Below are 17,500 nucleotides of genomic sequence, written 5' to 3'. Positions count from 1 at the left end.
AGTTTTCCATTTATAGGCAGCACCCCCACCCCCACCCCCACCCTTACCCTTACCCCTACCCCAACCAAAACCCTTGCCCACCCCCCAACCATCCTCTGTGCAGAGGCTGGGCTGGAGAGAGAGAGAGAGAGAGAATGAGAGAGAGAGAGAAAGAGAAAGAGAGAGAGTGTTTTGCTCAAGCATTCACATTCACATCAACACGTTTCCAACAGAGAGACAAACGGGGCTGTGAAATAGTTAAAAGGCTGAGGGGGGAAAATCGTTCCTGGAAAACAAGAAGAAGAAGAAGAAAAAAAAAGTGTAGAGATGTTTGAAAAGTGCAGGCGGCCAGACACACTCTGCACTTGAAACTTCACAAGGCCGCTTCGAACGATAAAAGAGAAGGCTTCCCGCCCGCCTTCACAGCGATTCCAGTTTTTGGCCGAATTAAACGTCTAAAGCCTTAAAAGTTATTCTACACTGCAAAATGAATCTCAAAAGGCCATAACTCATGGGCAAAAGGGTTTAGTTTTACTGACTGGTTGAAAAGCTATCTGAACTTAAAATTAAACAATTCCTTCAGAGCGGAGAGGAGAGGAGAGAAAAAAAACACAGCTTAAGTTTACGGCGTGAAATGGCTTTTCCCCTTTCTCTAAGCCTTTTAATTAAGTCTCCACTGCCTGTTAAGACACTCGGAACACAGAAAGGACTTCCTTGTTTTAACTCGGTCTGAACCTGGCCCAAATGCTGACGTTACTGCATTCCTGTCTAATGCTGGGACAGAGTTGGGGTAAGGGCTTTAGACCGTAAACCTTTTTTATTTTACTGGTTCCCCTCTGAACAAATTTTTCATCTCCCTGGATTTGTGGGGCGAGGGAGGGGAGCGGGAAGGGTTGGGGGGGGGGGGGTCTGTGGGGGTACGTGTGGAGAAACTCAAACCAGCTGTTCTTTAACAGAATTAAAATCTTGACCCCCAACCTCTGCTCTAATGCAACCACTCTCTCGCCAAGATTCTCCCAGCAAGCCCCGAGATCCAAAGAGGAAAAGACTTTGACCTGGCGACCTCCCCCTCCTCTCCAGGCCTCCGCAGGCACAGATAAAGGGGCGGAGGGGGGAGAGAGTCAGTGTGTGAGTACATGTGCGTTTTGGTGTATGTGTTCGTGCATGTGTGTGTGCGTTTGTGTCTGTCTGTGTGTGTGTGCGTGTGTGTCTGTGTCTGCATGTGTGTTTGTGTTTGTTTGTGTATGAGCGTGTGTGTGTCTGTGCTTGTGTATGTGCACGTTTGCATGTGAGAAAGAGTATGTGTGTGTGTGTGTGTGTGTGTGTGTGTGTGTGTGTGTGTGCGCATGTGTGTGTCTAGGGGGATGGGAATGGGAAGGGGGGAGTTGGGAAGTCAAAGTGACCTCACATGAAGTTCCAGTTCAGAAGAAGATGGACCGCCAACCAGAGCTGGAGAACTCAGAGAGCTCAGGAAGCGCAGTGTGTTTTTTATGTATGTATGTGTGTGTGTGTGTGTGTGTGTAATCGTGTGTCTTAAGACACTCTGCTATGCATCTGCAATGCTCTGCGAAGCCCCAATTTGTCATTTGGAAGTGGAGCTGCGGACAGGCCAAAATCATTACAGCACAGAGGGCCTCTACCTCCATGCCTTCAGCTCCAACCTCAAAGCAAAGCTGAAGCAGGGGGGTGGGGTGTAAGAGTCAGGGGTGGGGGGTCTGTGCTGAACTTTCATCCTGGCAATCACAACGAGTGAGTCTGTGTGTTAAAAGAAAAGAAGGCAAAACAAACCAACCCAAAGGAAAAAGAACCTCTCTTTAACCTCAATTCAAATTCAGTCACTGGTTGTGGCTAAGCTTTGAACACTGCAAAATAATTGGTTGACTGCTGTGAGAGTCAGCGAAAATGCTTATGGTTGACAGCTGTGGTTTGTTTACAATGCCCAGGTGAAAAGGGTCACATTGTGTGGCTTTTGTTTGTGAATTGAAAACGACTGAATATTTTAAATACTAGAGAACCCATTATTCTGAAATCCCATGTTATTTTACAATCAAGTCCCAGGCTAGAGGATTCACCATCAACAACAAGATGAACACCTTCTGCAAGAAATATGGACAATTTGATGGACAATCCGATAAATCAAGGCTGAGCTCTATGAGATGAGGTGGGAAAAGGATCGTGTCAAATTACTAACAGCTTAAAATCTACCTCTCCGTGCATAAGGATTTGGCTGCTTCTGATCATTGATGGAAGGTATGATCTATGCTATAATGAAATATATGATGAAGTTAACAAAATGTATTAGTCGCTGGACTAACTTATTTTTTAATAAATTGATCAATGACATTTGTTCTAGTAGATGTTCTGCCTCTGGCAATGTCTAATTAAATTCTGGAAGTCCGTACAGCTTTGAGAATTGACGACTAGCTTCTCATGAATCTCATAGGCTTTGGAATACAAATTCTACACAAATCCATATGTTGCTTAACTTCCCAAATACCCAAAGACATCACACTGATGTCCAACTGTTGAAATTCATCCACATCAGTCCCCCTATTTGACTAAAGTGAAGAACATGCACAGGAGACACACACACACACACACACACACACACACACTATCCCACGGAGGGATCACCCAGCTGGCCAACTGGACTCCACTTTCTCTCTTATTTACTTCCTTCTCTGTCGTTCCCCATCGTGCTCTGTGTGTGTTTACTCAGTCTTAATCCCCCCGGTTATTACGACACACAATTAACAGTTGTGCTGTGACTGTGTGTGTGTGTGACTGTGTGTGTGTGTGTGTGTGTGTGTGTGTGACTGTATGTGTGTGTGTGGGTTCGGACCTCCGGGGAAGCGCCGACGCAGAGGGCCACTGTCGACCAAGAATGCGCCAGCCTCTGAACAATTACGCCGCACAGCTGGGGCCTTGCGTAAAGCAGCCGGCTGCCTCACTGGTAGCCAGAGCGGGGGCCGAGGGCCGGGGCGGAAGACAGCAGTGCGGAGGTGGCGACGGTGGACTAACTGGAGTGTGTGTGTGTGTGTGTGTGTGTGTGTGTGTGTGTGCTCTAATTCCACAGACTCATTAGAGGCCTCTGCACTGGTGCTCGTAAACACCACAGAGCGCAACAGGATGCAACAGGAATGACAGCAGTAGGTATAGTATGCCGTTACGCAACACTCGGTCAAGATGGTGCAGTCAAATACAACAGTGCAAATGCAACAATGTTAACAGTGAAGATAAGATCCTGAAAAAGGAGTCTGTGTACTTCATTGCTTGTTTTGCTCATTATAAACGGAAATCTTTAAAATGATCATGGCTTCAGTGCCTTGACAATAAAGTTGGTAAGATGGTACCCTGTGACAAGGGGAGAGGCCAGTCATCCCACAACGCATGACTCCTAGTGTATTTGGACTGCCCACACCATGTGGCCAGGCGAGCTGGTAAGCCAATGAGAACAAACCCTAAACCACAACAGTGCCACCCTCCATCACATTACCCCAAAGGGTCTGTTTCTAGCAGACAAGTGTTATCAAGTAAAAACAAGTCATCTGTGTGTACAGTATGTGGTCTTGATAACTTCGAATGGTCAAATACTAGCGTAGCGCCAGCGGCTTGACAGCAAACACAGTGCGGCAGGCTAGGAGCGACCGTCAGCAGATCGGCTTCATCTCCGCAGACGTGCGTGCGCTCCAGTGCACCGAGTTCCCCCTGTTCTCTTCACCAAGCCCCACGGAGCAGCGGTCCCCGCAAAACCTACAATCACCGCTAACGCACACCAGATGTGCCTACTGTACAGCGGGCAGAGATCCTCCTGCAGAATCCATACATAATTACCTCTTATGCAAACACTTTGTCTTTCTGTTTCAGTCGGCCTGTTTCGTCTTCTCCGCCTCTCACTCATTACAATCACTGTCTGTGTCTGTCCCGGCATGCAAAATGCAAGGAAGGGAAAAAAGGATGTGTGTATATATATGAAGGGGAAATGGAAAGGGGGATGACAAACTAAAAAATAAACACCTTTAAAATCAGCTTCCACTCTGTGTTTTGATAATCTTTTCCCCATCTCTCGTTCTCTCTCTCTGTTTTTACTTCCCTCTCTTTCTTTTCCTTTTCACCGGATCCCCTCTCTATCACACTTTTTGCTCTTCCTAAGCTTTCTTCTCCACTCTTCTCTCTCTCTTCTCTTTCTCACCCCCTCTCCCTCCCTCCCTCCCTCCCTCTCTCTCTCTCTCTCTCAGTCTTTCTCCTGGCCCATTGAATCCTTTTCATTTACAGGCTGCTATCAGAGGCTCCTTTGTTCCCTTGGCATCTGTCATTAAGCAATCAGCCCAGACCGGACTGATTCTTCCTGTTGGCCAGGGGAAGGTCTCTGCTCCTGGTGGTGACTACAGTCAGAGGAAAAAAATAGGAGGAATAGAGACAAAGAGAGGGAGAGAGAGAGAAAGAGAGAGAGAAATTATGTAGGGAAAAGAGAGAAAGGGGTAGAAGTGAAAAAGCAAGATCGAGAGATCCTAAAAATGGAAAAAGTGGGTTGGATTAAAAGAAAGAAAGAAAGAAAGAGAGAAAGAAAAAAAGGGAGAAAGAAAGGAAAAGAGAGTAAAAGAGAGGGGAATGAGGTAGAGGACCAGAGTGAACTGAGTGAACAAGTGAGATGGAGAGGGAGAGAGAGTGTGCTGCTGAATGTCAAAAAAGAAAATGATTATTTAAAACTACAAACCTCGCTTTCCCCCTGTCCTGCTGCTGGAGCTGGAAACATCCGTATTGCATTACTCTCCCAGGCTACCTCTATTTCTCTCTCTCTCTCTCTCTCTCTCTCTCTCTTTCTCTCTCTCTCTCTCATTATATATATATAATTTATATAATTTATATATATTTTTTTTTCTCTCATTTGACAAGGCAAAGGCAAGGGGGTCTTTCATTCCCTGCTGTGTAGGGTGCCCTCTGCCATGGCCAGAGGCCGGCAGGCAACCAGCCCCACTCAGACACACACACACACACACACACACACACACACACACAGTCAGGCTGGCCCCACAGGTGAGTGGCCCCCGCAACAATGCCACAGTGTGAGCAATAGCCACCGCCATCACAGCATTCCTCCTGGCCTACAAGCTAATTCCATGTGAAAAAGCCCAATCCATGGTTCGCAGGTTCTCAATGTTGCCCCTCCACTGGCAGGCCCTGTCATCCACCCGTCCTTGGGCCATGACCCCCACCCCATCCCCCTCCACAAACCCCCATCCACACCTTTGCCCCCCCCCCCCACACACACACACATACACCCTCCCTCTGCTTTCCCACCGTGGAGCCCACCTTGCTAGTGAGAAAAAGAGAGAGAGAGAGACAGAGAGAGAGAGAGACAGAGTGAGAAAGAGAAAGAGAAAGAGAAGGAGGGAGGGGCAGATTACCTGTGGGTCAGAAATAGGATATGGGACACAAAGAGAGTTCTTCAAAACCTACTTCATTCCAATCCACAATTTGTGCTTGAACAGACATGGAATTCAAACACAGCTCAGATAAAGGACAGGTCACTAAAAAACAAATACAACCAAAAACCTTTTTTTTCTCCACCAAAATATATCACAAAAACACGAAACCACAATACTTTTCTCAAGAACAATGACTAATGATAAACTATACCTGATTTATGTCTGGCAGCTAATCTGAATAAGTGGGCGAGCTGTCACCCGTCATGTTAAGGCAGAATTAAATTGTTGCCAGCACATTACATTATTTTTACCTCGTAGGTGTGAATTCCTTTTAAAGGTTAGACAGCCAAACAGAAAGACCTGCTCTGGCTTGTTCTTATAAACCCTCGGAGGTAACTTAAATCAACTTCCTATCCAGGCATTTTAACACAGTGTAAAGAACTTGACATTGGTTTCTGACCAACATCTTCAAAGTAGTCTAGACACCATTTCAACTCCTTTTTTAGTCTCTAGAGCCTGGCAAGCAGGTGCTAGATCTCAGCATTTAGTGTAAAACAAGTAATCTATTTTTAAATACTTCCATTTGTCATCGGCCTGTTAGTATGGTTATATTTTCCACAGGGCCCACTGCCCCTATTCCTATAAGGAGGTGCTATGCAATGCTATGCTATGCTATGCTAGGGGTGGTAACCGAGGGATACAGGAGGGGTGAAGGAGGGGTGCTATGTTGAGAGAGGACAGACAAACTTTGAAAGCTCTCTCTCTCTCTCTCTCTCTCCCTCTCTTTTTACTCTTTCCAAAACACATCAGCGTTCTGGCCTGAGGGACCCTCAGAGACCTGCCAGACAGGAGGGCCAGCACTACATGAGTCAGAGAGAGAGAGACAAAAGACACATTAAAGGCCCCTTCAGATCTGCTACTGCTGAAACTAAAATGCAGGGGGACAGCCACATCCAGGCCAAAGCCGTGCCAAGTCTGGGCCGGACCTATTCCTTCAGTAGGACAGTTGCATAGACTGTATATATACAGTCCGCCCGCCCGACTGTATATATATACACTCTATGGACAGTTGACCATTATCATATCATATTATAATACTGGTCTGATGGTTGCTAGTGAAGGGCTAGTCTGTGTCCAACTAATCTACGGTAATGTCTGTTGGTGTTGGTTTGAGAATAAGAAATGAATATACAGTAGATACTTCTGTCTATACTTTGTAAAGACAGTCTTCAATACTGATATGAATTTCAATCTCAATGCACATGAAGCCTGAACATAACTAATGGAAAGAGAGAGGGTCGTATCACAGTAATATGCCAACATTACACTACACTGCACTACATAAAACTACTCTACCCAAAATTAAACAAACTATACCACAGCGCACCGAGCTACACAACACACATCCACACAAAACTACACTACTGTGTGCAATGGCACCGCAGCGCTCAAACTTTGCACATCCATCAACAGGCCAGGGGAAGCTCGCAGCTATTTCAGATTTCATTCAGAAGCGTCCAACCTTCACACGACGTCCATCAACTGCCAGCCTCGAGAAAACCAAAACAGAGGCGCCGCCCGCCCGCCCGCCACCGCCGGCGGGGCTGACTGGCTGCACTGCGCTGCGTTAGAGTGGTGTCAGGGGGTTGTCTGTGGCTGTGTGTGCACAGAGGCACGGCAGGGATAACCGACACCGCTTTGCCCCCCCCCCACCCCCCCCCCCCCGTCCTCCCCCGACGGCGGCCGCAGGGAGCCTGTGCCTGGGCTCTGATGCCGACGCTGGCCGTGAGGCTCCTGGGGCTTTTGTCCTCTAGACGTCCAGCCAGGCGAGCGGAGCAGGCCGACAGGGTTTGGGGGCTGGGGGCTGTGCTCTGCAGGGATCTCACATAGAAACCTGCACATGGTCCGGTTCCCACAGCAAAGACTCACAGACGTGCTCACATAAACATAGCAAATGCAGGACTGGATACACACACATATTCTAGACACACACACGTAAATCTGACACACACAGACATATTATGCACTCAAATACAGATTTACATTTACACATGCACACGCAGCAATTTTGCGCACACCTTTTGCTAGTAAAATGCACACACACACATACACAAGAATGCTTTTTTTCCTTTTGAATGTAACATTCTCAGGTACTGCATCTGATACACACACACACACACACACACACACACACACACACACACACACACACACACACGCACACACAGATCACACCCTAGGAGGAGCTATAATAACAACAGTGCATAGAGTCAACAACTCTCACGGCTTTGCCAGACAGCCAGAGGGGTCCGCTTGCAAGAGCTGCAGGGTATCTGTTTCTGCTGTGAGCACAGAGCTGTGCAGCACTACAGGGTGGACACACACACATGCACACACACACACACACGCACGCACGCACACACACACACACACACACACACGCACACACATGCACACACACACACACACACACACACACACACACACACACACACACACACACGCACGCACACACACACACACACACACACACACACACACACACACACACACACACTCGCACACACACACACAAATCTGCATGCTGAAACACACACTGCTCAGGGTTCTGATATTTCAAGTCAATCATTAGTAAAAGTGTTAAAATCACAGGGTGAGGGAAAAGTGACACTAAACAAACTAACCCCATCGCACAAAAGTAAGGGTTCACCACAGCTAGTTTACTGAAGTCCATTTTGTTAAAACTGAACCTAATTATTGGAGGTGCTTAGCATGTATTTTCAAGGCATAAAAACTAATTAACATTTTCAGTAATATCTCACACAATGTAATAAAATAACACATATCTGGGTAGATACATATAATTATTGTATAAGTTGTAATGAAATTAATCTCACGGCACAGGAGAAAAAAATCATTTTTATGTTAATTTATCTTATGTAAAATATGATACGATTTATTAATAAACTTATATTGAAATAATACACAACTTCATTATTATTCTCTGCATTTCACTAGAGATTTTTGTGGAAAAATAATTGTTTTTGTAAACCCCTGAAACTCTAACACTCTTTCTTAATGGTGTAATTCATTCTGTAAGCATGATCAATAACAGCAATTAAATTGCTTACATTTGTTCTGTAAACAATATATATCCCTTAACAGTTTAAGAAATATTAATATTTCAGTAATTCAAAAATAAGACGAATTTGTAGTATCTATTTCCCATGGCTATGTTTCTAGAGTTAAAGTGTATTCATAAATTATTTCAATGTTAGGGCAGTTAAAATCAATTAAGAGTGTCTTTCCTGCACCTTGTATGTATGTACGGTAAGAAATGTAATATTTCTGAACCACATTTCTTTCTTTTGTTTTATACCAATCTGACGACACGAAGTAAAGAGATTCAGATGGACTCAGATGGACAGGAGAGAGAATGTGAACCAGCACAGGAAAGAGAGAGAAAGAGAGGGAGAGAGGGAGTGAGAGAGGGAAAGAGTGAGAGAAGTGGAAGAGAGAGAGGGGAGGGAGGGAAAGAGTGAGAGAAGTGGAAGAGAGAGAGGGGAGGGAGGGAGTGAGAGAGGGAAAGAGTGAGAGAAGTGGAAGAGAGAGAGGGGAGAGAGAGAGGGAGTGAGAGAGGGAAAGAGTGAGAGAAGTGGAAGGGAGAGAGGGGAGAGAGGGGAGGGAGGGAGTGAGAGAGGGAAAGAGTGAGAGAAGTGGAAGAGAGAGAGGGGAGGGAGGGAGTGAGAGAGGGAAAGAGTGAGAGAAGTGGAAGAGAGAGAGGGGAGGGAGAGAGGGAGTGAGAGAGGGAAAGAGTGAGAGAAGTGGAAGAGAGAGAGGGGAGAGAGGGGAGGGAGGGTAACAGATCCCTGTTGACCCCTCTGGCATGTCTCTTTCTTTTTATTACTTTCCTCTACATCATCACTCATCAGCAATATCACCACTGAGCCAGGGCCAGTCACACGTGCTGCCCAGCGCAATCAGCCCAACCATGCCACGCGTGTACACACACACACACACACACACACACACACACACACACACACACACACACACAGAGAGTTATACACACACTGTTATACATGCCCATGATCACAAAATCACAAAGACGCTAGCATGCACCAGCACACAATCAAACACACACACACACACGCACATATGTACACAAACACATACATAGACAAAAGCCCTACAACCACACAGCACCCAAACCACAATGGCTAAATCCCACTGAGCCATGATTACAACACTGTATACTGTAGCTTACACACAAAAGAGCCAGACAACATAATTCAACCTGATATCAACATTTCTCAACCTCTGGCACTGCCAGTCACTTGTACTATAAACACCTCCAATACCAAATGCACAAATACAGACGAGACAGAGAACATGTGTAACTTGGTGCCCTTTTGTGACATCTAGCTGACTGTGGCACAACCAGTGTTGGGAAAAATGCCTGGGCATCAGTAGAGCCTGTGGGGAGTCCCTTTATGGCTTTGGCTAAATTAGACAGAGCACTGGCATTTCTTGCGCAGCCTGAAATACATAAGTGCTTTGCTGAGAGAGTTATTTACAGTTTGGCCAGAAGAGAGGTTCATCTGCGTTGGCCCCACTAAATCAGAGCAGAGGAGATACTGGGTGATTGGACAGCAAGCTTGGAGCCTTGGAAAAAAGGGTATCTCATTCAACCCCAAGAGAACATATGGACACTTCACACACCTGAGCTGATGCACACCTGATTGTGCATGGAGCTTAGAGCCTTGTTAGTGGGCTACCTTACTTTTCAGCACCAAGAAAACACTGAACAAATCACATAAACCAAATGTAAATGTGTAATACAACATGTGTAAAGAATGTAACATCATTTGCACACACAACTTATGTATTTATTTCATTGGGCAGAGCAGGTGAGGAAGGGATGAAATCTTTCACTACATTTGTGTGCTGAGCACATTTTTGGTATCATTTTTCCATGTAGCATTTAGCTGTAGAGATTTAAACAGCAATGCCTACTGGACCTAGACAGGAAGCAGGCTGCTTTATTGTGCTCGAGCACAACTGGTAAAATGTGTGACCATCTGAGTCTCCACGCTCTCCGAGTTTTACCATGAAAAAAGACAGGCTTTTAAGTGTCAAAATGAAATGTAATAATTCCGTGGTTGTTGAGACAGTGCAGCGGGAGAAATATGTGCTCCACATTCACATAATTTTATGGAGGCCTGAACTGCCAATTCATCGGCGGGCGGTTCCACCACACATGAAAAGAAATAAAAACAGGGGACAGATGTGGTGTGAACCACATTTAAAGATCTGTCACAAAACTGCCATCATTCAACCCCCCCAAACAACGCGGGCACATCTATTAGGCCCAGTGCTGTTTGCACGACTCTCTGCGGATGACACATAAGGAAATATTTAGCAGCCAATTGCTGCCAATTAACTTTGATCACGACGACTGTGATCGGAATCTCCCCTGTCATTCTTCGGTCTCAGGCAGCATAAACATTTTTCTTTTTCCTCCCTCTTTCATTTTTTTCCCCTTCTCTGTCTGCCTTTCTTTATTTTTTTCTTTCTAGCGTTTTTTGTTTTGTTTCATTATTGCCTGGTAGTGTTTCAGAGAGAGAGAGAGAGAGATAGAGAGAGAAATAGAGAGAGAGAGAGAGAGAGAAATAGAGAGAGAGAGAGAGAGGGAGGGAGAGAGAGAGAGAGAGAGAGGAGACGCAGACTGGGCTGTCGGTGACTAATGAGACTTGGCAGACTCGCCGCAGCTCTCTTCACACTTAAGTATCAAGCAAAACATTTCCTCCCCTCCGAGGTCACTCTGAGCAGGACACCTAGGAGCTCAGCCAGGCCGCTGGCCTCCTGCTCGGGAGCAGAGGAGAGGAGGCCAGCGTTCAGGACTTTCAAGGGCACTGACGCTTTTTTTTTTTGTGTTGTTTGTTTTTTTTTATTCGGTGTGGCGTGTGGTGCACCCGCAAGCACCGGGTCTGGGGGATGGTTCTGGTGATCTCCACCAACCCCAAACCCACCTCAGCCCCCCAACACACACACACACACACACACACACACCAGTGAGCTCCAAAGCCTTACCACTGCCAGCAGAAGAGGCAAACATCCAGCCAGACGCAACTAACCCTAGCCCCTTCCCTCTAGCCATTACACCCCCACCAACCAGCCCCACCCACCCGCACACACACACACACACACACACACCAAGCCCTTTCACCCTGGGGCCAGATTTGTCACCATCGAACATGAATCAACCCCAGGCTGAAGAAGGGTAGTCTGGGGGAATGGGGGAGTGGGGGAGTGGGGGGCAATTTCATAGCGTGACTGAAGGGTCTGTGGCCTTGCCGGACAGTGACACCAGGCACTCAGCATGACACACGGACAGACAGAGCTCACGCCGAAACACTAGAACCTGACAAATTGCGCCAGCCTCTCACACAGGAGTGCGGCTGTGTGTGTGTGTGTGTGTGTGTGTGTGTGTGTGTGTGTGTGTGTGTGTGTGTGTGTGTGTGTGTGTGTGTGTGTGTGTATGTGTGCAGCCGGCAGCGCAGGAGGAGAAGGAGACTGACAGCGCATGTAAAATTCATCGAGTCCCAAGGGCTCGGAGGTAATGCTTCACTGCAGTGGGCCGTAACTGAGATATAGGCACCCCACTATTAAATGGTTGTTGATGCTCAGCCTAAAACTTTAATGGAGGGCTCTTGCTCGTAACGTAATGCACACAACTCTATTGTGACTTATCTACATCTCGGTCTGGCTCTTAAATATTACAGCGAAAGAAAACATTCTGTTAAAGCGATCATGAATCTGGGGGTGTATACGTGTGTGTGTGTGTGTGTGGGGGGGGGGAGTAGATCTGAGCAGACAAAGCATGGTAAATGCTGATAGTTTGGACAAAACAATAGCATCAGCAACATCTGACTGAAGAGAAGAGAGGTGTACTCACTTCTAAGTCGTTGAAGAACAAATGTGTGTCTGCCAAGTTGAAAATCATCTCTTCCATCCTGAGGCCTAACGACACCGACGTCGGTGGATCCTTAAGAGACAGAAAACAGAGAACATTTAAGCGTTTAATATTTATTCTTAAGTATTCACCAAATCCTTTCCAAAAATAAAAAAGGCTACAAACTACAGAGACAAAAAAAGAAGTGTGTAGAAATAATACAGAAACACTGCTCCCATGAATACGCACTTCTGGTCAGCACCAATCAGCTATAGGCCTCCAATCAGCTATAGGCCTCTCCTTTATTAATTCATACACGTGGTTTTGGGGATGGAAATGATGGGAGTCCTGGGTGGTCAAAGGGGTTAAACGTTCCAGTCCTAATTATGCCATCCTGTTTGTAGTAAAAAGCCTGTCTTAGAAGGGGTGCTGAACTGCTACAGAGTGGGGTCAGAGTCCCATCGTAAATACACCATTCTCTACATACTTCTGGCCATGCATCACCAGCCAAACCTCTCACTACCGGGGATGCCAAAGCTCCCGACTCCCTATAGCCCGCCTGCTCCAGTCTCTCCCTGCACTTTATTGAGCCTCCGGAGGACTTTTTAAAAAGGTGATTCAATACACAAATGCACAGAAAAACGTCAAATTTAAGACACACTCTTTCTTATGGTTTGCATAAACCTCTAATCAATAATGCCGCACACGATTGCCACCGCTCTCTCCGTGCCGGATTCAGTTTCCCCTGTAATGCAATACGGAGTGTAATGGTGATCTGGTTTGGCGGCATATACACAGGCAAGATTGACTGCACTCTAAATAGTTAATGACTCTCTGACAATGTGCCTTTTTCCCTCCCCCTGGGTAACCTACACAACTGCAAATGCACAATTCCACAAACGAGCATTTGCTTAGGCGTGTGTAATTGTGCACTTTCTGCTGATGATATTTTCTGCTGATGATATTTTTCGATTGTGAACACACTGATTTTATAGCGGTCCACAGTGATGATTTACATCAGCTTATTTCTTCCATATTTTGTTGTTGTTGTTGTTTTAATCAAATCTCTAGCTTGCTTCATATTTTATCTAATTTAAAAAAAAAAAATCCAATTTCAGACCATCACTGTTCCCAGCCTGAGCAACAGGAAGACAATAATGACCTTTTTGAGAGGGAAAACCACTTCACTTAAACCAATAACCACTTTTTAAACCTATTTCAGGACATGTTTAATACCCTAACGGTCTGTCTATCAGTGGGAGCTTGGTGCACTACTTTTCCTAAGTAGAAAAAAAGAGACAAAAGACAGCCAGAGGAGAGGGGGTTTGGCAGCTTTGCCAGTCCACTAATGCTGTCAGTCTGTAACGCAGTGCGGATTAAGTAGTAAAAGCAGCCAGGGAAACACCTGAGCTTTTTGCTGATTACTTGTCATGCTGGACAATGCAAATGTTTTAACTACGGGGTGAGCAGGCGAAACCACACAAGAAGCGCACCGCACTGGTAAAGTCATCAAGAGACGAAATGAGGGAGACGCTTTGTTAACTTCAGATTAAATATTCATAGAGAAAGATAGATCATATCAACATGGTAGTTTCACAACACTGTGTCATGACTGGTGTATCCCCCCCCCCCCTTTTTTTTATTTTTAACTAACAGGATAGTTAGCCAGCATCTGTCACACCTCCCTGTTATGTGCCGGCCATTTCAATAAAAGCAAGTTTGGTGTGTGGGAGGAATGTAAAGTGCAGCGTCTCGGGCCGCGGCGAATCCTCTCCAATTAAATCTAAACAATCAGTCAGCGAGGGAGTTAAGAATACAAGCGGGCCAGGAGACCAGAGCAGACCCCGCTGCTGTAGCTAGCCGCTCCGCCTCGGCTGTCTCTGCGCCGCTGCGCCCACCTGTCTCCTCCCGTCAGTGCCAGCCACGGGGCGCCAAGTACGCCCACCACCACCACCACCACCCCTACCACCCCCCTGCTCCCTTATTCACACCCCAATGCCCTCCCCCCTGCCCCCCCCCCCCTCCCAGCCTCCCCAAAGCACCCCTCAGGCCCAGCGGCCACACAGCTGGCTCAAGCCATCAGCTTTATGGGAGCGAGCTGCCTTGATGCCAATTAGGAGAACTGATAACCACAGCAGTGTTCTCAGATACAGCGCTATTTTTAGACACTGCTCAACAACTCTCAAAAAAAAAAAAAAAAAAAAACAGAAATCAGACAAGAAATAAATGTTTTGTAACTCATAATTTGTGTTTATGCCTCATGTTTATGGTTATGTATGAGACAAGAAGCATAAACTACTACTCAACGCATCAAAGGCTGCTGTTAATACGGATACAGTAAGTCTAAGCCCCTTGTCTTTCCCCTCTTTTATTGGCTTCATTGATGTGGCTACTGATAAATGTGAGTCAGAGTGCCGGTGGGCCAGAATGGCGTGAGTCAGCCTGTGGGACTGGAACAAGGTAAACTATTTGGTGACGCTTTGTGTCCGAGGCTGACAGAGAAAGACGGAGAGAGAGAGGGGGGGAAGGGAGAGAGGGAGGAAGAGGGAGAAGGAGAGAGAGAGAGAGAGTGGGGTGAGGAGGGCAGGTGGGGAGGAATGGTGTTTTTTTTTTGGGGGGGGGGGCTGAGTTGGGAAGAAAGTGGGGATTGCTGTCAGGTTCTATATGGAGAGTGGCGGCGAGAGGAGACCCTATGGAGTCAGGAGGTCTTCCTGTTGGAGAGGGCTGCTCAGCTCAGCTCAGCTCAGCACGGCTGGCAGACTGGGGGGAAGGGAGGGAGGGACAGGGCGTCAGGGGAAACAGGGGTGTTTCTGGGCCACAGCAGCACTCTCTCTCTCTCTCTCTCTCTCTCTCTCTCTTTCTCTCTTCCTCCATCTGTCTTTCCTTCTCTCTCTCTCTCTCTTTCTCTCTCTAGCATGCCCGTCTGAGATAAAGTAAATAAACACTGGAAGGTTGGGGGTGAGGGGGTGGGGTGGAGGGAGCAGGGTTCCTTAACCCTTAAAACAAAACACTACCCCCATCAAACACCCGCATTCCAGAACAAAGGGAACCCCTCCGACTGCAGGGACCGAGAGCCCTGGCACATGAGCGCGCATGTCACTCTACGGGGGGAAAACTCTTCGCTCGGCTGCAAAAACCCACAAAACTCTTCCACTTCACAAAACTCCCCCACTCTCAACCCCCTCCTCCTTCTGAACATATAGGAGTGGGGAAAAAAACTGAATAAATATAACAGGGAATTTACATATCAAATAAAGTCCTCTATCGTCCAAGTTACATAAATATATGAGATCACTGCAAGCCATGAGAATTACAGATTGCCATATTTCCCAAATTGTTTGTTTGGAGAGTTTAAACTTAGATTGGACGGTTTACGTGCAACAACAAATACAGTGACCTCAGAAAGTAAACTTTTTTCCCTCATTTATACGTCTATACTCCTTGTGAACCTAATAACCAACAAAAGTCCCCAAACGTACAGCTGATACATCTGTCCTACGATATATTTAACTTAATTAAGTTCATATTCTTGAAAACACAAATAAAAAGATTAATTAAAAAGTTAAGAATCTACCTCAAACATCACAAAATGTGGGCTACTCTCTCCACTGACCATCTGTTTCACGATTGTCTACACTGGGAAGCTTTCGTCTCAACACATATGGGAGTGAGAGGGAAAAAGCACAGCCACTTCATTAAAGCTAACAATGGATTATTTCTGAAGGTCAACAAGCAAAAAAAAAAAAAAGCCTTTAAGATGTGTCAATAGACATTCACAGTCCAACTGTTGCACAGCTCTCTCACTCTTCCGCCCTGTCACATAGCTCCAACAACAGCTGTGGTGGGACAAGGCAAATGCTTTAGCAAGGCCTCATCGGACCTATTAAAAAAAGAAACAATTATCTGGACGCTGAGTTCTGTTCTGCTCTGCTATGCTATGTTATGCAATCACACAGGCCACTACCCCCCCCCCCCCAACTGATGCGCATATTTTACCAAGACGCTTTTTTTTTGGTTCATCCATTTGTAATACCAAGTTTTGAGAACTGATGTCCAACTGTCAGTCACTTACCCTCCCGAATCGGTTGGCGTAAGACCCTGTGAGCAAGGAATGGAAGACGATGATTGTTTCATCCAAGTCCCAGATGAACACGCGCTGGGAGGGAGAGCAAAAAAGAAAGAAAGTAAGAAAGAAAAAAGAAAGAAAGACCGAAAGAAAAAATCAATGGTGCTCTCTGTAGTATGCAAGGTGATCCCCTTGTCAATAGAGCAGGCAGGGTCAGACGAGGAGGAGGGGGGGGGGGGGCTGGGGGTGACGTGTATTTATGTGCCACTGGTGAGGTGATGATCCATTTGCCCCTCTTTGGTCACCACCAGAGCACTCCACTGTTACCACCACCCCTTCCTGCTGGCCCGCTACATTAAGCCAATCAATAGTAAGAAAGTAATTAACTAGATATGTTAACATGCCATGATGTCTGGGGCCCTTAATGGGGCCCATTAACATCCTGAAGTGAGGATCATATTAATGAAAAGCTGAGAAATCATTAGCCTCTTGCTCATGACAAATGGGTAATATTCATAAGGCATAAACAATGCATACCAGTTGGGCTTTAGGGTGTTTGTTAAAGTAATATTCCTGAGAGGTACTCAGTAGTAGTATATTAAGAGAATATATACGGCAACATAATACATATAAACCGACGTACAATGTTCAAGTCAAGGGACAAATTAAACAGGAGACATTTTGAGGCAAAGTAGCTTTACAGTAGTAGTTTTCCGTCTGCTACTGCTATGTCAGTAATATCAAGGGAGCTGAATTGCACTAGTTAATTTGTTTAACACATTTAAAAATGAAAATGTATGCAGCCATATCAGTATATCATATATTTTCAATTCAAATTTCATTCAAATTTGTATGCATGTATTATTGTTTGTGTGTGTGTTTGTGTGTGTGTGTGTGTGTGTGTGTGTGTGTGTGTGTGTGTGTGTGTGTGACTGTATGCATGGAAAAGTGTGCATGTATATATATATATATATATATATATATATATGTGTATGTGTGTGTGTGTGTGTGTGTGTGTGTGTGTGTGTGTGTGTATGCACGCGCTGGCCTCAGACAAAGAGCAGGCAGCTC

General features: G+C 45.9%; 1 protein-coding gene across 8 annotated transcripts in view; it reads right to left on the bottom strand.

Annotated features, from left to right (window-relative positions):
- eya1 (EYA transcriptional coactivator and phosphatase 1) overlaps positions 1-17,500 on the bottom strand; it is a 49,778-nt gene that overhangs the window by 9,931 nt on the left and 22,347 nt on the right. For all 8 annotated transcript variants that reach the window (XM_076290663.1, XM_076290664.1, XM_076290662.1 and 5 more), the window contains 2 exons: positions 16,436-16,519; positions 12,367-12,456 (listed from right to left, as the gene is read on the bottom strand). In XM_076290663.1, the coding sequence (XP_076146778.1) occupies positions 12,367-12,456; positions 16,436-16,519 (174 nt within the window). The remainder of the gene's footprint in view (positions 1-12,366; positions 12,457-16,435; positions 16,520-17,500) is intronic.

Source organism: Alosa pseudoharengus, unplaced genomic scaffold, assembly GCF_046254945.1.
Source record: "Alosa pseudoharengus isolate Yale_2024_CS ecotype anadromous, Long Island Sound unplaced genomic scaffold, YU_APseudo_1.1 YU_APseudo_1.1_scf_18, whole genome shotgun sequence".
NCBI lineage: Eukaryota > Metazoa > Chordata > Actinopteri > Clupeiformes > Clupeidae > Alosa > Alosa pseudoharengus.
Note: the sequence above shows the minus strand (reverse complement) of the source record. Positions and strands in the feature narration are given on the sequence as shown.